The sequence below is a fragment of the Python bivittatus genome, unplaced genomic scaffold (assembly GCF_059951505.1).
Source record: "Python bivittatus isolate LINGU-HERP-01145 unplaced genomic scaffold, Pbiv_v1 ctg000610_np1212, whole genome shotgun sequence".
NCBI classification, from domain to species: Eukaryota; Metazoa; Chordata; class Lepidosauria; order Squamata; family Pythonidae; genus Python; species Python bivittatus.
Genome location: NW_028277088.1, coordinates 43,765,541 through 43,787,541, shown reverse-complemented (window position 1 = coordinate 43,787,541; position 22,001 = coordinate 43,765,541). Strand labels below are relative to the sequence as shown.

At 38.1% G+C, this 22,001-nt stretch overlaps 2 protein-coding genes across 2 annotated transcripts; both read left to right on the top strand.

Moving 5' to 3' along the window:
• The first annotated feature begins 285 nt into the window (after positions 1-285).
• LOC103054628 (C-C chemokine receptor type 5-like) lies at positions 286-21,729 on the top strand. Its single transcript, XM_025173849.2, has 4 exons — positions 286-340; positions 12,407-12,464; positions 18,189-18,313; positions 19,674-21,729. Exon 4 carries the CDS (start codon positions 19,688-19,690, stop codon positions 20,759-20,761), a length of 1,074 nt encoding a protein of 357 aa, XP_025029617.1. The 5' UTR covers positions 286-340; positions 12,407-12,464; positions 18,189-18,313; positions 19,674-19,687; the 3' UTR covers positions 20,762-21,729.
• Positions 6,220-7,842, top strand: LOC103058115 (C-C chemokine receptor type 5-like). The gene is given in 4 exon segments (XM_088150570.1): positions 6,220-6,318; positions 7,044-7,257; positions 7,407-7,669; positions 7,672-7,842. Coding segments are annotated over 4 exon segments (747 nt in total).
• Positions 21,730-22,001: the final 272 nt, after the last annotated feature.

The window sequence follows — 22,001 nt, the reverse complement described above, 5'->3', positions numbered from 1 at the left end:
TTCTGTGGATATATCTTTCTACATATGTATAAATACTACATACATATAAATGTATCTGTGTCTGGGAAGACTCGTCCACAGGAAGGAAAATGATTAGCAATGTTTTTTTCTGAAACAGAAAGTGGGGAGGGTACAGTAGCAGGGGAATTGTTGAATGGGAGGGTGCAGTAGCTTGCTGTTTGGACTGACAACAAGTGTCTTGGTCTTGACAGGAGTTTCTTAACTAGGTTTAGAGTTTAGGCCACCAAAACATAGGAAAGGAGTAGCTTAAATTGTAAGTCCTGATATGCTGTCTGTCAAAACATCAGCAGTTTGCCTTCCATAAAGCTGAGACAGACTGGTGAGTATTTACCTTTCTATTTCATCAATATGCTAATTAAATGCATAATTAAATGTATAAAGAATAAAAGTAGGCTGTCTGTAAGCATGTCAGAATTAATTGTTTGGATGTTAACATGAATAAAAAATTACTCATGGGAAACTTTGAATACAGCTCAAAACTCATTTGAATTTGTAATGGATGGTAACAAATAGAAACAGTAGAAGAATGTGATTTGTATTAAAAAGAAAAGATTAGAAGAAAACTCTTTCATTCCCCATCCATCTAGAAGTGCACCAGTATTAAAACTAGAGTCTTAACTAAGCAGATCTGCATCAGATCTATAAAGTAAGGCATATACTATATCTTATAATTAGAATGTGTTTACTGCCCTGGTTCTAGATAATACATTTATGTGAAGATTCTGTGATCAGTTGATTTGTATTCCAACCCAATAGGATTCTACTGAAATAAAATGATTTAATTCAGCATAGTTTATAACAGTGCAGTGACTGTAACTGCATAAGGATTATAAGATATTTTACAGATTAACTTAAAAGTTACTCAGAAGCAAATTCTGTTGACTTCGTTGTGCCTGGATCACAGTCTGCAAGTGTCACTGATATTAGTATTTCTACATTTTTATAGCTAGTTTCCCATGTTCTGTGCTAGGGATCAGTAACCTTTTCTGGAACCAAGTATTGTTCTGCCATCTTGCAAGATGGTGCAGATGACAAAAAAATCTTTAAAATATTTTTAAAATAGCTGAATTCTTATGTGATTTCAATGCATATTTTAAATCACTCCTGATCCCATGCAAGAAAACTGAAATCTTTGAGATCTCATATGAAAACATGGAAATTTCACAAGATATCAGTCACTTTTATTTGTATTTACTTTAATGTTAGGGTTCTGCAGACACCATCTAACAGCAGACACTATAATACAGTTTATTATGGTTGGTCGCAAGTCAGCCAGATGTTTAGACTGGATTTGGTATTTTCATCCACCTACTGAGTCCTTTCAAAGGATCAATCTATATCTATCTATCTATCTATCTATCTATCTATCTATCTATCTATCTATCTATCTATCATCTATCATCTATCATCTATCATCTATCATCTATCATCTATCATCTATCATCTATCTTTGATGGTGTTAAAGGTATAGTCGCAGGATGTAAGCTGTTCCAAGTAAAGCTGCCTTTTGCAGTTGACTGATGGTAATTTTGTCAGTGCTGATGGTCTTCAGGTGGTGCTCTAGATGTTTTGGGATTGTACCCAAGGCACCTATTACTATTGGTACTATCTTTGCTGTTTTTTGTTACAGTTGTTCTATTTCTATTTGCAGGTCTTTGTATTTTGTGATTTTCTCCAGTTCTTTCTCTTCTATTCTGCTGTCTCCAGGTATTGCAATGTCCACTATCCAGACTTTTTTGTCTTTCTTATCAACAATTGTTAAGTTTGGCGTGTTATGTGGCAGGTGCTCGTCTGAATTCTAAAGTCCCAGAGCACTTTAGCTTCTTCATTTTCTATTACTTTGTCTGTTTTGTGGTCTCACCAGTTCTTGCCTGCAGGCAAATGGTATTTCTTGCAGATATTCCAGTGCACCATTGTTGCTACTTTATCATGCCATTGTTTGTAGTCAGTCTGTGCGATCTTCTTGCAGCAGCTTTGCCAGCTAGGTTTTTTGTGTACTGGCCATGTAATACTTTGCCTTGCCATGTCTCTCTTCTATTCTTCATTTGGTCTTTCTAGTAGGCCAGTTTGGTCTCTTCAGTATTCAGTAAGCCTTCATGGCATACTAGCTTCAGTGCAACTTCTTGTCCTTCAGATATTCTTCCAATGTCCTTTTTTTTCTTCTTCAACTGTCTGGTGTAAGAAGCCCCAGGGAACAGGACACAGAAGAGTTATGGGGTTTAGGAGGAGACAAAAAGGGTTCAACCTAAGAAGTAAGAGTCAGGGTGAAGCAAGAACCCCCATCAATGGGAAAAGGAGCAAACTGATTCAGAAGGAAAGTGAGCTCAGCATCAAATGTCCTGCTAATAAACCAAGACAGGTCAGAGCCAATCCTGAGTTGGTGTAAACACTGAAATGGAAGTCCCCAAAGACTAGTTGAGTAAATGCTGCTACTTGAGCCTCTCGCCACTTAAGAAATAAGGAGCACTGAGCATTTTTCATTATCCAGCCTTGACCAAATCCAAAGCCTATCATTCTGACCATGTGGCTGCATCTTATGACACCCCTGTAAGTCAATGGCTGTATTCATACATTTTGCCAAGCTATTATTTATTTAACCATGCTTTGTTGAATAAGCTCTAATTGGTGGGGTTCACACAAATTATAAAACAGCATTCCTGAACTTGCCATCTGTAATGACCTGGATTTTTGTAGCCCTGGCATGGTAGCCCTGGTGCAGGACCCTCAAAGGAGTTTCCACAGAAGAGCAAAGTTGAAAGAAGGAGGGAACAGCTAGTCCTGCTGCTTCTGCCTCCTCTTCCATTGCTGCTGTCAAATAATCTGTTGCATTGGAATCAGAATCCTGGGCAGCTTCCCCAGGCATTGCTTTCTTTGCTCTTCTCCCTTTTTGTTCCTGTGAATGTACAAGGGAATAGGCATGCTGTTCAATGGAGGCAAAGAGGTACAGAAGCTTATAATGTTGCTGCTATCTAGTGGTCTACCAGATTTTTGTAGCTCAGATATGGCATGCCTAGGGAAAATGATTTCCAGGTGGCCAACTGGGGAGTGTCTTCTGAGAAGGATAGTTGTGAATGCTACATGCAAGTCCAGAGATATGCTGAACGGGAGGAGGAGAAGTACCTCCTGAGTCTAATGGTCTAACAGGAGAGAAGAAAGAATATTCTGGGTGAATGAGAAGGTTAGGGGAGGTCTTGTGGGGCCCATGCCTGCTTAAGGAAGAAAGGAGCTCTGAGATCTTCATCCTCCCTTTCTTCCATTCTCAATTACTGCAGACTAGGAGAAGACTTGGGATGTGAGCTCTTGCCATTAAAGTAGGTCCACCTGAGATGTCTGCTTTGCAGCTCAGAGAACTCTACTTATGCTCCTTATTGTAGTATTTTTGTTGGTAACAATGCAAGCTTCAGGTTAGCCAAAACAGAACTTGCTGTTTTAATTCTGCATCTGTGATTGTAGTAATTTTGTTGATGACAGTGCAACCTTCAAAGTTAACCAAGGCGGAACTGTCTTAATTCAGTGACTAGCAACATTACTACATCAAATAGTTGTGAAATCATGCATGAATCTGTGAAAGAAAAGATTATTCAGTTTGGCTTTCTGATTTTAAGCTTAGTGATATGATTTACCTTAAAAAAATATATGGCACCTTAATGGTTAATAAATTTATTATGGCATGAACCTTCATGGACTACACACCATTTCATGAGGCCTCATCACATGCAGAAAAAAACTCACAGCTCTTATTGAAGACACCCTCATGGCTCTCAAAGAGAAGCCACAATTGGCACCTCACTTTTTGCTGGCAGCCAAATGCTTCACACAACCTTTCAGTTTTCTTTTGAATATTGCTCTTATTTCTTTACTGTATTTTTGTTTTTTTTCATTGATTCAGGTAAAATGTATATTGCAGCCTCTTCCATTTCTGAAGCATTGCTGTGTTAAATTATTGTTGTTATGATTATTATTTTTTGTTTTCTTGACTGTCTGAAAAGAAAGGTACACATTGAAGAAATGTTATAAACAAACAAAATATTAAAGCAAAATATCAAAAAATACAGAATTTAAATGTAAAATAAATCTTTTTTAAAATACATTTTGTGAAAAGTTTTAAAGAGAACATAAAAACTAACACTAATACAGAATAAAGAAAAGAAAGAAAGAAAAAGGAAAAAGGAAAAAACAGAAGTGCAGAAAGAAAGAATAAAAAGAAATAGAAAGAAGCTTCTGATTTCCTTTGCAGCAAATATAAGTATGATTACAAAGTTATCTCTTACTCTACGATTACAAAAAGAAGCTCATTTTTTTCTGTTATCCAATTTTTTTTCTAGTCATCAAAACCACAAGTCATAAGTGCATTTTTTTCCGTTTCATGCAAAAAGTCTATAAGGGGTTAAATGTAAGATAAATCAACAATGCAAAATCACGGGAACAAATGTTGGGAAAGTACACAAATATCCAGTTCATTCCTTGCTTGTCTAGAAATTTCACTGCTCTTATTTATTATCTCTCATTTCTTAGATCTTATTCCTGACTTCTAGGTTTAGAGCATATTTTCCTCTGTTGATTCTTACCACAAGACTGAAATAGATTACAGGTAATCCCTGGGTTAAGAAGGCCCAGAACGGAGCCTATTATAGCAAAATTCAAGTTAAATACACAACAGCTCAAGTTAAATACACAATGGTTTGAGTTCATTACACAATACTAATTATACAGTATTATACAAAAACACTGTTCCGGCTTACATACAAATTCTACTTAAGGACAGACTTTGGGAACAGAACTCGTTCTTAAACTGGGGACTACCTGTACATTGGGGGATACTGCCTGGCAAAATCATTCCATAAATCTCATAACTGTGGATTTGAATCTGTATTTTCTTAGTCCTAGTCCTAATTGTAACCACAAGATCACTCCACCGCTGTCAAGAGATCATTACTCTATAGTTATTTTTGCTTTACAATGCCACTCATTGATCTCTTATTTTTTTCCTTACTGAAAGGGAGATCTGCCATATCTGGGCTGCAGAAATCCAGAGGGCACTAAATGGCAGCAGGGAGATTCAGAAAACTTGGATTCTTTGCTGACTTCAAATGGTCATCCAGTTTTTTGCAGGCCAAAAATGCTCATTTACCGAAATTTCAATATAGCTATTCTTTCTATTGAAGTAATTGTTTTTTTCTCAGTGTCATTACATTTCTTTTTTAAAAGGCAGCCTGTCATAAACATTTTTTTTCATCAATTTGTCATTTGGAATATGAAATATGTTCTTGTTTTAAAAAATTAAAATCTTACCAATTTTGTAGAAGATCCAGATTTTTTAAAATACTAATTTATGGTCACCTGCCTGTGGTTCTTGTTACTGGAAGGAAAACCACAGAGGTTTCATTCTGAAATGCAAATACTAGTTAAAGATATGAACAGAAATAAGAACTATTTTTAAGCTATGTTTGCATTAACATTTCAGCAGGAGGAAGGAAGCTGACCCATCTGTCAATTAAATGAGTAGCTGGCAACTTTTAATCAGCACTTCAGTCAAGAGTCTATTAATGAATCTAGAACTGATTGACTGGCAGAATGGTAGTTTGCAACAAAATAAAAAATCAACATTAAAATCAAATAACTGAAAAACAATGAAAAATGCGACAGTAATTAAAATCAACAAAATTCTGCTTTAAAAGGTGTGTTGTACATGAACCAAGTGGTCAAGACCCTCCACTCAGCAGAGAGCACACTTCAAAATACTGGAGTGGCTGCAGAGAAGGTTCAACTGTGAGTTGCAAGACAAGCTAATGGCAAGTGTAGGGAAACCTCCTCAGACTCTTAATGAGCTGGGGTTAATGGTGGGGAGATCATATAGTCATTCTCCAAGTAGCTTGCACCCAAGCTATGCAGGGCTTTAAAATGTGATCAAGAAGGATACTGTAGTTAGTATTAAAATCACTTAGAAGTCAATAAGAATCAATGGTGTCATTATTCCTCTGTCAGTACCCCATATGTAGCAATTTTTCTGCAGGACCACTGTGAAAACAGTTCAAAATGGGTCAAAATAATCAGTTTCCTTCAAGACTGCTTGCAGCTGAGAAGCCATGGAATGTTCATTGTGATAATTGCCTGTCTGCAAGGGAAACACACACACACACAGAGAAACAACAGCAGAATAAAAACAAACTCATCAATCACAAATCAGCATAACCAGTTATGGGCTCAGCTGCACCTCCTGACCACCTGACTCCTGTTCATGCTACTTTAGTCCTCAGAGTTCCTCAATATCAGGCAATCTTTGAAGCAGATTGGAGAGTATGCTAAAGAGTGATTGTGTTGACTCACCAGTAGGTTCCTCGAGAGCATTGACACAACTGCTAGAGGGATCAACAGTAGTGTCTTTTAGAATAAGAACAGTTGCAGTAGATTACCTGCTGGAAAAAAAAACCAGCCAACAGATATTCCTGCCAACTCCATTTTTCAGACTGCTGATGTCCAGAGGCATGCTGGAAAATAAACACTGCGTGCACTATTGGAGCTTCACTTCTCATTATGATCTTAGTCCATTTTGGGACCACAACCAGTACTTGTCAGTCTGCTCCTAAAAACACCACTGCTTCTTTGCAATCAGTGCATGCCATGTTCTCCAATTAGACTCACATTTATTCCTACTTGAGGTAGATACATTGACATCAATGGGGGAGAACTTATTTAAATGGGTTAGGTATATAAGTGAGAAGATATTCAGGAGAAAATGGCATTATATAAATATCTTCTTAAAAAAAATAATGCGTTATTGTCAATAGTTGGCATACTGAATAATAAATTGATCTCTGGCAAATATTTATTAGTAATTTTTATTAATATATGTTCCAGTACAGTTTCACATTTTTATTTTACCATGCCACTTTATATCCAATAATCATATTTCTAATTCCTAGCGAAAAGGAATATGGACAGTTTTTTGGGGACAGCAGAATATGGGATAAACCCAACCCCGATCATTCCGTTATGAAGCCCTTGGAAATTTTATTTCCCAGATGGTACCAACACTTTACTCTTTGGTGTTCATCTTTGGCCTGCTGGACAACTTGCTGGTTGTGCTGATAGAAGAATACAAGAAGTTCAAGAGTGTGACTGATATCTACTTGCTCAATTTAGCTATCTCTGACTTGGTCTTCATTTTCTCACTCCCATTTCAGATTTATTATTCAATATACAACTGGGTATTTGGAGACACGATGTGCAAATTTTATGCTAGAATTTTTTTTTTTTTATGTTTCTACAGCGGAAGATTTTTCATCGTCCTCTTGACCGTTGATCAATATCTAGACATAGTTTATTCATTTGGGATTATGAAGCAACACATTGCTGAATATTGGGAGGTGCACTCTGTAAAATACTTTCTGGAATCTATTTTTCAGGCTTTTACAGTGGAAGCTTTTTTACCGTCCTATTGACAATTGATCGGTACTTGGCAATGGTGCATACTGTGTTTGCTCTGAAAGCTCAAACAGTTCTTTATGGCATTCTTTTGAGTGTCACCACTTGGAGTATGGCATTATTAATCTCCATGCCACAATTAATTGTTTACCAAGTTCAAGAGCAACATAAGAACTGTACCTGCAACCTTCACTATCCTAAAGGAAAGGAAAATGAATGGAAGCAAGCTCTACATTTATGATGTTCATTTTGGGCCTAGCCATTCCATGTGTTTTAATGGTGTTCTGCTACATTCAGATTGTAATGTTTTTGAAGAAGAATAAGAATGAGAGAAAGCAGCAAGCTGTCAGACTTATATTTGTAATAATGATAGTTTATTTTACGGATTCTGTATAACATCACCAGTTTGTTGCTAGATGGGATCCCATGGGCAGAAATCCTCAGGTCAAAGGGAGCATAGGGAGTTGGGAACTTCTCCAACATAAGATACTAGAAGTATAATCACACACTGTTCCTATGAGAATAAAATATGGGGGCATCTTAGGAAATGGTAATGGATCCATAGAAAGCTTTCAACCAAGATAAGAATTAAGAGAGACATGTTTAAGAAACAGAATGTGATTATACTCATCAAGGAGGTATACGATCAAGTAGTTAATATCTATTAAAAACAAAACTCAGGCTAAAGCAAAAAGGAATTTAGGCTTGCAATGGAAACTAAAAGCAAAAAAAGGGGTTGGGGTTACTTCAGTAATAAAAGGAAGAAAGAGGAACAGGTACACCTGCTGCTTGAAGGAGATGATAGGATAGTAGCAGATGATGGAGAGAGGGCAGAGTTCCTCCACTTCTGCTTGGCTTCCGTCTTCTCCCCAGAGGGGAAACAGCGTTCAAATGGATCTAAACATAACAACTGACATAAGGAGGTAGTGATAACCCAGTGTAAACACCTGGTTACCATGAATGAATGAAATCTCCAGGGTCAGACCATTTATATCCAAGAGTCTTAAAAGAAGCTTGTGGATCCTTTCTGTGATCTTGCACAATCATGGAAGAAAACATAGTGCCAAAGGATTAAACAAGGGCAAATGTTATTCCTGTCTTCACAAGGGGTAGGGGAGATGATGGCGATAATTACAGACTGATCATTGGGCACAAATACTGAGCAAAACTTTGGAAAGAATAAACCAAGCAGTTTGCAAGCATTTAGAGAATAATTCATTGTTTGGCAGGAGTGAGAATGGCAAACCAAGCTGATTTCCTTTTTCTTATAGAGTGACCAGTTTAGTTGACCTTGGGAATGCAGTTGATATAGTGTACCTTGACTGGGCAAAGTTTCTGACTGGATCATTTTGGGTCCTGTACTATTCAGCATGTTTATAAATTACTTGGATGAGGGGTTGGAATATTTTATTGTGAAATTTGTGGATAACACAAAGATAAAAAGGATAGCAAATACTTTCAAGGATGGTATCAATCAAGAAAATCTTGGCAAGCCAGGATTTGACAGAAACCAGCAAGATAAATTTTAATAGGGACTAATGCAAAACCATTCATTTGGGTAAGAAAAATCAAAGGCATGAGTCAGGATAGGGGAGAGTATTCTGGGCAGCAGTACATGCAAAAAGGATCTGGGGGTCTTGATGGATCATAAACTGAACATGAGCCCAGAGTGTGATGCAGCTGCTAAAAAAAAAAAAGAGAGATTCCATCCTAGATTTTAGCAACAGAAATACAGTGTCAAAATCACGAAGAATCGCCATCCATCTGTATTCTGCTTTGTTCACATCATAGCTAAAATATTATTAAAACATTGGATTTTAAAAAAGACCTTGACAAACTAGAGTGGGTCTAGAGAAGTACAACTAGGCTGATAAGGCACCTGGACGGAAAAACTTATGAGAAACAGTTGGAGGTGCTGAATATGTGTAATCTGAAGATTACAGGCAGACATTGTAGCTATCTTCAAGTTTCTGAAGGCTATCGAGATGGGATGGACTTGTTCAGTGTTGTTCTGGAAGACAAGACAAGATGCAATGAGAAGATATTTTTGCTTGGACAAATGGAATAATTCCTAATAGAAAGGGAAGTTCAATAGTAGAACACACTGCTCTGAGTGGTAGCGAACTCTCATTCTTCAGAAGTATCTGAACAGAGGCTAGTTGGTCACTGCTGGGGATCCTATAGTAGTGTACATCTACCCTGGGCAGTGAGTTGGCCTACATCAGTGTTGTCCAAACTTGGCCACTTTAAGATGAGTGGACTTCAACTCCCAGAATTCCCCAGCCAGCCATGGCTGGGGAATTCTGGGAGTTGAAGTCCACTCATCTTAAAGTGGCCAAGTTTGGACAACACTGGCCTACATGATCTTTAAGATTTTTTCTAAACCTGACATTTCATTATTCCAAATTGTCTTTATTTAAAGGTTCCCCTCAGTCCCCCTATTGGACTCAGGCGATGGCCCAGCAAACATATTAAAACAATGAAATATATATTTCATTATGTTTTAACATGCTTCATGGACAAATAAATGAATTTTTGAATAACCAGATTAAATAAATGAGAAAAAATCAGAACAAATTTTATTTTGGTTCATTTACAATTTTTTAAAAAGATTTAAAGCAATAAAAACAGCACAGCAGAGCAAAATAGGCTGAAGAATAATACAAAGTATGTGCCATACACAGATTACATGCAAAGTACATCCTAGATCAAAATATGGTAGCCTTTCTTTATACACACACTAAGCCATCATAAAGCAGGTTGCTAAGCAATCTAGAAGCCAGATTAATTGGTCACAGCTTGAGTGACTCCTGGTAATATTATTCTAAGGCTGCAGGAAGATAGTTGATTGACCGCCCACCAAATATGTCACTTCTCTTCCAACCTCCCATCTTGTCTTCTGAGGCCCAAGACTCGTCCTTCTGTTGTCTCAGTGTACCTGGAGCCATCCTCTTCAGCTGTCCTCATAAGCTTGCAAAAGATACCAGTCTTTCTCCTCCTCACATCATATCTAAGACCAGGTGCATGGAAGCATGTTTCATGTTATGGTGTAGCTGCTGCTGCTGCTTGACACGTTCCTTTTCAGCTTCACTGGTTATGGGATGAGTTGCCAAGCTTGTCCTGGAAATGTCTTATTGATTTTCCCCCACTCCCATCTTCTTTCAATTTCATCAGAGTGATTGTGAAGGTGAGTTCTGGAAACCATGATGCATTCATGATGTTGAAAGATAATGTCTTTCAACAGTCATGTTCCCCAAAGAAACAGAAAATTTGAAAATTTTAAAGCATAAAAAAAAATTTAAAAACATCTTTATCTGGTACCTCAAAGATGTTAATAAAGGCAGCAAAAGAACCTGCTGGGTACAGCGTTCCACAGATGGGGCACTACAGTCTTCTCCTCATACTGGATCCACACTTGTGGGGACCTTTTGGGAGATAAAAATCTTAATTTATAAATAAACCTTGATAGGATGCAGAAACAGAAGGATAAAGCAGAAGAATGATAACAAGCATAAGGACAACTGAATCTTACTGAAGATCTGCCCCTGTAACATCCAAGGATAGTGGGTTTTTTTCTTGGAAAAAATGGAAAAAATTATGACTATGTCATAATTTCCAATCCTATTTAGAGGACAAAGATAGTGAGAGAGAGAGAAAGGAAGGATGTAATTTCAGTGGCATAAGAACTGCTTCTGCATTATTAGTTCTAGGGATATGCATTAGATTCAGTTGAACCCTGGATCCTAAACAGAAGCAATTCAAGCAAAGTAATTTAGATTGAAGCTGCAGATTCTCAAGGTGGGATAGACTATTCTAAATCCATGTTACTCTGATTCTGGAGCTCAGACTGAATTTGGTATGCATCTATGGAATTTTGGGTACTGCAAAGGACAATAGTTTCATAATACTATAACATCATAGTATACGTAAAATTAAAATGCCATGGTGGGAATGGGAGGAGGAATATTTGATTTCAATGACTGAGAGGTCTTTGGAAAGTGGTGAGGACAACTTGAATATTTGCTTCATGTAGTTCTGCCTCATTGTTCTTTCTTTTCATTCAGAACAGTTGTGTGCTTTTCTGAACGGCCATCTGATCTATGAATTTAGCATTCTCTATTCCCTTCTAATGGCCTAGCTTTCTGGAATATTTCACTCCATTATATTCAAAAGTCACTGCATTTGTGCTGTTCCTCTGCTTGATTATATAATTGGCAGATCAACCCAGCCTGGATTTGCCATTTTCAAAACTTGGGATGGGTCTCTTTGTGGGTTCTCAAGATGTGCAGTATACCTTTGAACCATATGCATGCGATTCAGTTTGGATCATTTCATTTAAGTCTCCACTGGCCAGAAAAGAAAGTAACAACTCAGATGAGTAGAGTCCTTTCCCACCATTTTGATATTCAGACCTATCTACCATTGACGTGGAATCTTGCTACCAGAGGCACCCCTAAATGTGAGCTAAGTTACTCTCCCATATAGGTCTGGCTTTATCTGGTCTGCAGCACACTGGCCTGCCTGGTATTAGAATGCTCCTGCGTGTTCTGTAAAGCAAATTGAGTAAAATCTTAACTTCTGATATCATAAGTGCTAACCTACAGAACCGGAAAAACAACAACAGATTTCCTATTTGAAAATTAGTAATTAAAGTTCAAGTAAAGAGGGTGGTGAAGGGTGCTAGCTTTGGGGTGTGTTTTGACAGTTTGCGCTGTAATTGTGCAATGAAGTCTACAGACTTTGGGTGATCTTCAAAAGTGTAGTATATAGAAGAAGCAGATGTGGAAAATGCCAATCAGACAAGGGATTATTTTTAGAAGAAGGGAACTAGTTCTTTTTTTTTTTTTTTAAGACACAATTTCTTGGCTAGCAGTTTGCAGAATTTGAGCAATCCTTACTTCATACAGAGAGGATACTATTTCTTTTGTGCTTCACATGCATCTTTTCTGGTTTTTACAAGGAGCCTGAAAAAAAGAGAATGATGCTCTCAAGATCACCTGTTAAAAGTTTTTAAACTGGTAAGTCAATTTAAGTTAGGAAGATGATGGAGTTTATATTTGGATTTGTGTGGATAACAAGCAGAGCAAAGCAGCTAGAAAGAATTAGACATGCTGCACTGATGTCTAAGTTTGCAAAGTAACCTACTAATGCAAATAGGGTAATTAGTTCATGTCAAAACCTTTGAATGTCTGACATCAGTGAAATATACTATATGCTCATATAATTTAGTAAAAACAATTAAAATGTTTATTAAAGTAAGTTTAAACATATTTCCTCTGTTCTGAAATTCTTAAATCCCTGATTCTTTCTCCATTTCCAAAAAGGGGTTGGTGGGATATATATTTATCAGATCATAACAGTGAGCAGGAGACTTTTTAAGCATTAAGAAGCATCCAGGAGCATTGTGTTCCAATGGCATCCTCACTTACTAGTTCTCCTTCAGCAGGATTTTTTTTTTTTTATGGCACAGAAAGGTAGAGAATAAATATGAATAAAATGTGTTCAGATTTGCACTCAGAAACCCTGCTAAAAAGCATAATAATAAGGCTTGAAGGGAAACGCTGAATTTCAAAAACAGCAACAGTCCATTCTGCCATGCTTGTTAAATTTATACATATTTGGCTAGCAGAGATGTTTGCATTTCAGACATCTGAATGAAATATAAAGAACATCTGTCTACACACAGTAGTTCTTCTCTACTCTGTGTTTTCTGGACAACTAACAAAAAAGAAATCTGCTTGATCAGCTCGATCACCTATACATAACCGGCATTCCAAGTTGCTGAGATCTTAGAAAAGCCACTGTTTATTTACTCATATGAAAAGCATTTTTGGGTAATTTGAGTCTGTTCATGAATTTATAGTAGAAATGTCTACATATACTGGATCATGCCCTGCTCATAGTGATTTAAATGAGAATTTCATGCTGTGACACCGAATTAGTTTCTATGTAGAAAATGCATTTGCTTTTGGCTTAGTGCAGGTTTTTTTCCAAGATGCTGTTGGGATTACCACTCTGAGAGTTTGGAGCCTCATAATATATACACATGTGAATGTGTGGGCTTGCACACACATGAAAAGGGATATTTTTTGAAAGTTTCAGAGAAATGGGAATAAGATAAATTATTACGGGACCATCGAAGAGGGAACATAGCATGTTGCCCGTGGGCATCAGTGTGTCTGAAGACATTTTACTGCTATCTTCCAGGCTTTCTTGTAATGTAATGTAATGTAATGTAATGTAATGGTATAAGGTAACATAATATAGTGCAATTTAATTTAATTTAATTTAATTTAATTTAATTTAATTTAATTTAATAAATAAATAGGAAACCAAAGCTACAGCCACTAGCACCATCTTTATGAGGATGCCTGTAAGGCCCACAGAGAAGTAGCTCAGTGGTTTGTTTGAAAGTTTTCCTAGAAAAAAAACAAATTGTGAGGAGCAACAAAAGATAGTAGGGAATAATTTCATTGGGTCCTTTTTGGTAAATGATGGTTTTCTGATTGGCTTCCGTTTTTCTATGTTAGCCATTCTGTTAATAGATGAGCCCCGCCCATGGCATCCATTTTGTGCTTATTCCCACAACATGTTCCTAAAATTCCAGTGTGTCCACCAGCCCGAAATTGTTGCCTACCTCTGTACAAATAAATGCTATTTGTGACACCAAGTGGAACATAGCCTGGAGACTTCTATGGGTTGAAGTTTACATTTATGCATTTGGTACATATAGGAATATTAGACAGCACTGCATGCTTTCCCATAAAAATGAATGAAACCATTTGTTTATATGGATGAAATTAAAGGGACACACTGGCTTTTATAGAAAGCATTGGGATGAGGATAAATGTTCCCCCTGTCCCAGGCATCAATAATTTAGCCTTATCTGGCTAGCTGCATCCTCAGTTTCTTTGTAATACAGGAATTGATTCCCTCAATTTATGCAGTGGCTGTGAATGGGAGCTCTGAGTCAGAAAACTCACAGGGGCTTCAGCTATAACAGGAGCAGATGCTGCTGAACTGCAAAACCCAGATGTCTCAAGCTCCATGGTCAGTGGTGAGCTATGCTGGGAGTATTATTAGTTCAGTTGGATCTGAAGGTCCACAGGGTCCTCATCATTGCACTATAAAGTCACTGATTTGTCTTCAGGGCTAATTTCTTGTGGAGTTATTTATGAGTTTAAGAAAGCTTACATCACTTGGGGCCTTGAATATGCTCCTAATCTGGGAGGGGAACCTTTGCTACTGTTCCTCTGATTATTTCTCTCCTACTTGCTTTTGCCTTCCAAAGTCTCACTTTTTTCCAAGGCAAGAGATAGCCAGGAGGAAGCAATTACACGTAGTCCTTGCTTAACAACCGCTCATTTAGCAACCATTCAAAGTTATAACAGTGCTAAAAAAAAGTGACTTACAACTGGTGTCCGAAGTTATGACCGTTGCAGCACCCCCACAGTCATGTCATTATGATCTGGGCGCTTGGCAAACAGCTCGCACTTACAATGGTTGCATTGTCTTGGTGTCACATGATTGTCATTTGCAACCTTCCCAGCTGGCTTTCAGAAGCAAAATCGATGGGGAACTGCATGATTCACTTAACGACCACCCCAAAAAAGGTTGTAAAATCAGGTCCAGTCACGTGATGATTTGCTTAACAACCACATCACTTAGCAACATAAATTCTGGTCCCAACAGTGGTTATGAAGTGAGGACTACCTTATTCATTATCCTGTGCTCTGTTCGTTTTAGGGCAGCTCCACTCCACCACTCTGTTCCCTCCCCAAACCCTTAAAAGCAATTTGAAGGTAAGCCACAAAAAAGAAAAGAAGCAGTATCCAGGCTCTTCCTTCCTACTGCTGGAAAGAAGAGGGAAACTGGCTAAGCTCTTGCCAGTTTCACTGCATTCACTTTGTTTGGGCTACTAAAGGGAAGCTGAAATGTCTGGGACATATTGGCTGGTGCTTCTCCAGACATCCTTTAGGAAAGCTGTTAAAATGGTCTTGTTAGCAGAGGCTTTGATTTGGCATCCAGCGAGCCTTTGTAATGGATGTACTGCTGAGTTGCTTATTTACTGTTCATTGAGGTTTTATGGTTGGTTTTTATTGTGGACCACTGGAAGTCGTTTTGTGGTATAGCAGCAGAGAAACATAGTAAACAAAGAAAGACATATCAACAGCTTCATTCTAAAAGCACAAGGAAGGATCCAGGGCTGCTTTGGGAGATGACTTCAGTCAGATGGGCGCCTTAAACATTTGAAGACTCAAAGCACCTGTTTTTCATTAAGTGCCCCAATTCCCCCCACCCCCTTATAATGCAAAAGAGGGTCTTACATTTCCCCATTCTCCCTGAAATGCAAAAAAGCCTCCTCTGGATGGAACTGTAGAGGTGAGAAAGCACTGCTGGCAGGTTGCATGTGACCCCTGGGGTGAGGTTTTGGGTTTGTTTTTTGCACCCTGGTGTGATGCTCAGGAGCTGGGAAAAGAGGTGAGGCAAGAGCTCTTTTCAAAGGAAACACAGAGCCACTCCACCTGAATATTAAAACAAAGCAAAACCCTCAATACACAGCATTTTCAACTACATTGCAGCTGAACTGGAATTACATTGGCTTACCGGCCCCATGAGGTAGGTGACTGACAGCACCCTGGAGATTATCACCCTTCAAACTGGCAGATAATCCGTGTACAGAAGTGTTCTGGTCAGAGCCTGGTTCCTCCTCCCCAGACCATTTTTGGCTGCTCCCCTAGCAATGGCATACCTGCAATCCTACCCATAAATGCCTCACCTGAGAAGGCACCTAGCAAGGACAGCCGCTCAGATGAGTCCAAATCCCATAGACGATGATGATCCTCCTAGCAATGGATAGGTTTATACCTGCCATATTTCTCCATTCACTACTTGGTCTCCCGCTACTTGATGGGAGGGCTGCTTCTGACCTCAGCTTTGGAAATGGGAGGAAAAACATGGGATGGCATTCCAGCTCAGCCACTTGACCTCAGCATTGCATATAGGAAAGGCGAGTCTCTCCCACTCCCCACAGGCAGCCCTACTCGGAAATGGGTTAGAGGGACATGCATTTCTGTAAATATGGGATGAATCTGCTTCTTGCTTTTAACAGATATGCCTATGTACATCTTAGACACATAATTTTCCTAAGCTAAATAAATAAGGGAAATAGGTAGGGAAATAAAAGAATAGGGACTGAAATGTAATGATTACTCTGCATCATTATTCTAACAATATAAAGCCTACAAAAATGCAATCATGGCCAATATTCCTTAACATACCCTGCACTGTTGGGCATATGATTATTTAAATAAATGTATTTCCATTATCATTTTGATTTATCTTTGTATTTTCAGTAATTTTGTGGAATGGATGTGTCAAAACAATTGTCCTCAAACTGTCCTCTCCATTTATTAAACTAACATATATTTCAAATTAAAAATACCTTGAAGTGGATTGCTCAGCCTCACGCAGTCTTTTGCCCTTATCTCTACTGAAATCTTCAAATCACTACTATCTTGGAGCATCGCTGTTCCAGTCCACCTGACCAACTGTGGCAAAAACAGCAATACTAATACTGAACTTCCTTTATGACAAGAATTTGTACACTCGCTATTTGGGAGACTTGAAAACTCGGCATGACGAGAAGGGGAGCTTCCAGCAGCAGCTGTTTTTCAGGCCCTTCCTCCTCTTATATTTGCTGCTGTGTGTAAACAGGCTCAGTGGGCCTCAGCTGGCTCTCAGTTGCCATGGGATGGGTTTCTTCCACCACAAGAGCAGGAGGCAGGCTAGTTATTTGGTACATGCTGGGCTTTTCATGGGCTTCTAGCACCCAGAAGGGAGTGAAACAAGCTCATCTGTCCTTTCCTCTTAGGCATTGCCTCTATTGTTGTTCTTGCTTATTGCTCCTGGGTCATTGTTCTCGCAGGAGCTCCTGACACTCTTGAAGCATCATGTTCCCTAACATTTCCTCCAGCCGCAGTAACAGTCAGATTAATTCAGCAGTTCCTGACACTGGTTCTAGCTTCCCAGACTACCACATTGCAGAGGTCCACAGGAGTAGCTTTTCAGCAGTGTCAGCTGAAAGCTATGGCAATAAAAAAATATTGTCCTATTGTCCTATTTGTTGGTGGCTACAGCTGGCAGAGTCCCTCTTCTATCTATGCTTGGCAAAAGGAAGGAAGGAGGAGAGGCACTTTCTTTTCTTCTGCTCCCTTTTTCCATGACTCAGTCATGATTCAGATCTTGCAGTGCTCCTCCTCTTTGCTTGTTGAACTTTGTAGTTTGGTTGCAGAGATGGATTACTCAGAAACCGATAGGTGGGATGGCCTTGCCCACAGATAGAACAACTAGATCACATAGCTAAAATGTAGGCAATTAAATTCTGATGGCCAAGTGAAATTGCAGAATAATTCTCTGCATATTCAGTTAACTACAAAATCTGGAACTCTTTACAGGAAGTTTCCACAATTAAAAGGTATAAGTTGTTGCTCTTGGTCTTGCTGCTGCTGCTGCTGCTGCTGCTGCTGCTGCTGCTGCTGCTGCTATTATTATTATTATTATTATTATTATTATTATTATTATTATTGCTGCTGCTGCTGCTGCTCTAAAAGCTCTGAGCAGTGTACAGAAAAGTTGTACTATTAACATAGAGATTTTTTCTGAATGTCCCCAGTTTCCCTAATTCTGTTTTAAAACTCTGTTCTCCCATTCAGATGATGTTGTTCTGTTTCATTCATCAGGGAACACACAGATACAAGCCTTTGGGACTATTTTCTTCAATTAACTCCTGCCACGGGAATATGGCCTTCTTGCAGATCTGAGAGTAATAAAAATTCCATTGGAAAAGTTCACATACTGCTGTTAGGTAAGTAACATTGAAGCATAAATATGGTTTATGAAAGTACGTGATTGTGATAGTTCCTTTTTTATTTCTTGTTTATATCCCATGTGTCTGGCCATAGATTAATGAAGGTGATGATAACAAATAAAAGTAACTATTATGATTTGTGAATAAGAAAATGCATAATTAGTAGTTATGCTATACCTTTATCAAGAACTTTATCAAGGCAAAAGGGACTGTGGGATTTCTGATTCTGCAGAATTCTAAATCAGACAAAGTGGAAAAGAAGCAAAGCATAGGGAAAGATGTAAAACTCCAAAAGTTAGATCAGATTGCATGGTATGAAGTTTATAAATCCTCTGCTATTAGTAATCTCCAATCCTCGCAACTTGTTTTGAAAAATTCACAACTATGCATGAAAATTTGGAGCATTAGTTCATTCCTGTGGCTCTTTGGTCTCTTCTTCTCACAATAAACAGAATGGTGGTCGGGGGGGGGGTGATCGGGGTCATGACAAAGGGACTTTTTGCTTCTTGCTCTGAGTACTTCTGGCAGTAGAGTAATTAAGTGAAGATGATAATGAATCACCATCAACCTGCTTCTAAGGGTTTGGAGAAAGAAAATTGTGGTACTGTTACACAAAACTGGAATCCTGATGTTATTATGAGATCTCACTGCATAATAAAGGCACAAGATAAATAAATGGAGAGTCAGAAAACAATGTAGTTCAAGCAAATCCACCACCTCCAGCATTGCGTCCATTGGAGTCTCTCACAGTTGTGGGAAAACATATCTACATTCTGATTCATGTCCTTCTCAGCTGCTTTCCAAACATGTTTCAGCCTTAAGACTACATAAATTGCTTCATTAACAATGGAAAGATTTAAAAAGTTGAAAACTGACTATTCAAAATTTAATGTAAAGAAAATCCGAACATCTTCTCAGTGACTAAAGGGTAACCAGTGAAATTTAATTTGACTTCTTGTTAAGTGAACTCAGTTCTGGGTGATCCAAGGTTTTGGAAGGTTAACTTCATTTGGACATATTTATCACTTAAAATTTTTATATGGGTATAAAACATAATACAGGCCAATTAACATGTACGGAGCTTTCAGTATTTTGTTGCATCTCTGATAATACAGCACTTTTCAATAGGCACGCTGTTTACAGGTTTAGTCAAGTTCTAGCAGATACAAATCTTCAGTGAGTTAGTTTTTCACCCCATATATGGTAACATTTATTTCTTGTTTTTTCCTTTCCCTGGTGAAAGTTCAATGTGTTCACTTATATATGGAAATCAACATGCCATTATTATTATATGCTTACAATATATCTAAAAGCTTTGCATTGTCTCCTTTTAACAATAAATAACTATCTTTTTCAGCAACAGGGAACAAGATGGACTATGTGATAAATGGAACAGATGAAGGATTTACCACCACTGAATTTGACTATGGAGGTGTAGTAACACCATGCCATGCTAAGGCTGTCCAAAAATTTGGTTCTAATGTCCTACCAACCCTTTTTTCTTTGGTGTTCATCTTTGGTCTTTTGGGCAATATGCTAGTTGTAGTGATCCTCATCAAATATAAGAAGTTCAAGAGCATGACTGATATATACCTGTTAAATTTAGCCATCTCTGATTTGCTTTTCATTTTCTCACTCCCATTTCGGATTTATTATTCAGCAAATGACTGGGTGTTTGGAGATGCAATGTGCAGAATTAATTCTGGAATCTATTTTTTAGGCTTCTACAGTGGAAGCTTTTTCATCATCCTCTTGACCATTGATCGGTATTTAGCAATAGTCTATGCAGTGTTTGCATTAAAAGCCAGAACAGTACTATATGGCATCATCACAAGCATTATCACGTGGATCCTGGCACTTTTAGCCTCTTCGCCAGGAATAGTCTTTTATAAGGTACAAATGGAAAATGATAGGAAAACATGCTCTTTGCATTTTCCTCAAGAAACTAACTTTCCATGGAATAAGTTCCTTACACTGAAATTGAACTTCATAGGCTTGATTTTTCCAATGATGGTTATGGCTTTCTGCTACGCACGCATCATAAACACTTTGCTGAGATGCAGGAATGAGAAGAAGAACAAAGCAGTCAGGCTTATTTTTATCATTATGATTGTTTACTTCCTCTTCTGGGCCCCGTACAATATTGCTCTTCTGCTCCAGTTGTTTCAAGCTGATTTTTCTCTTGATAATTGTAACAACTTAAGTAGTATAGGTGTAGCAATTCAAGTGACAGAAACACTTGCAATAGCTCATTGCTGTATCAACCCTGTGATCTATGCTTTTGCTGGTGAGAAATTTAGAAAATACACCATTACCTTTTTCCGAAAGCATGGTGGTCACCGTCTGTCAAAATACTGTGTCTTCCTGTATCGAGAACCTCTGGAGCGGGCCAGTTCCACGTACTCTCATTCTACTGGAGAGCAAGATATTTCAGCAGTCTTGTAAAGCATGTCTCTAGGAAAAAGCTGGACTGATTTTTACTGGTGCATTTTTATGGACCTCTGCAATACTGGACTTAAGGGACACTCTCAAAGGGTTGGGTCACTTTTAACAATACAGCTTTGGTATTGTTGTGAATAGGCATGATGAAAGACATAGATGAAGCTTTGTTTTACTATGACAATTCACAAACCATGCTATATATCAATGTTCATGTAATCTCAGTGGAATAATTATAAATGTAATAAGGCATTTTGCAAACAGGGAAGATAGCCTTTGCTTGAGCAGACCATATTATATCTGACCGCATTTGAGATGAGTTTGAAGCATCTTTTGCAGCAGGACATACGTTTACTAATTCTAATGCAATATGAATGACTACAGGTTAATTCTGTTCAGTGACATTTAATAAGTTTCAGCTCCTTGAAAAAGCAGGAAATTCCTATTTTCTAAATTCACTGAGGCTACACTTCTATTCATACTGTTCTGGGAGTAAGAGCTCTTTCTCACATTCTGCTATCTGTGGCATGAAGATGCTTTGCAAATTATTTTTATAGGTCATGTCCTCATGAATATGCCTTCATCCCATCCTCAATCAACTGCAGAGGCAGCGTTGATGCAAACAACATAATTTGGAAATGCACAGGCGCTGGTTCCCCAGGTGTCAAATGCCCTTTCTACCCTTAGAGATGTGAGACTGAACATGGGATCACCTGCATGCCCAACATGAACCTTCCCCAATAGGATTAACCTGACTATCGAATTTTAAAAACAAAATGTGACAAATGTGGTGCAAATCATAAATAAGAAACATATTGCTTTTTATCAGGCTACAATCATATTCCTGGCTACATGACATTTCAACTGAAAACATTGGAATGAAGTTACTAATAAATGTGTTTATAGCTGTCTTGTTAGAAATTGAACCATACAAGTTTGTTTTGTATTGACATGTTAAATCATTAAATATTGCTTGCTCATATTCTGGATTCCAGAAGTTTTTTATTTCGTATGTTCATGGATCATATAATTAATGAGACATAGCTCATTCCACTATGACATGACATGACATGACATGACATGACAATGATTTCCCATCCAGTGGGGAAAACAATGCAACCTCAGAAGACTATTGCAATGAGCCAGGGAAGACTCTAGGTGGAATTAGGCTTCTCCAAAATATTTATAAGCTTTCAGTCAGAGCGTAGGTTGACCCTCTGAAATGTGGATTAAATCCTTGCTCTAC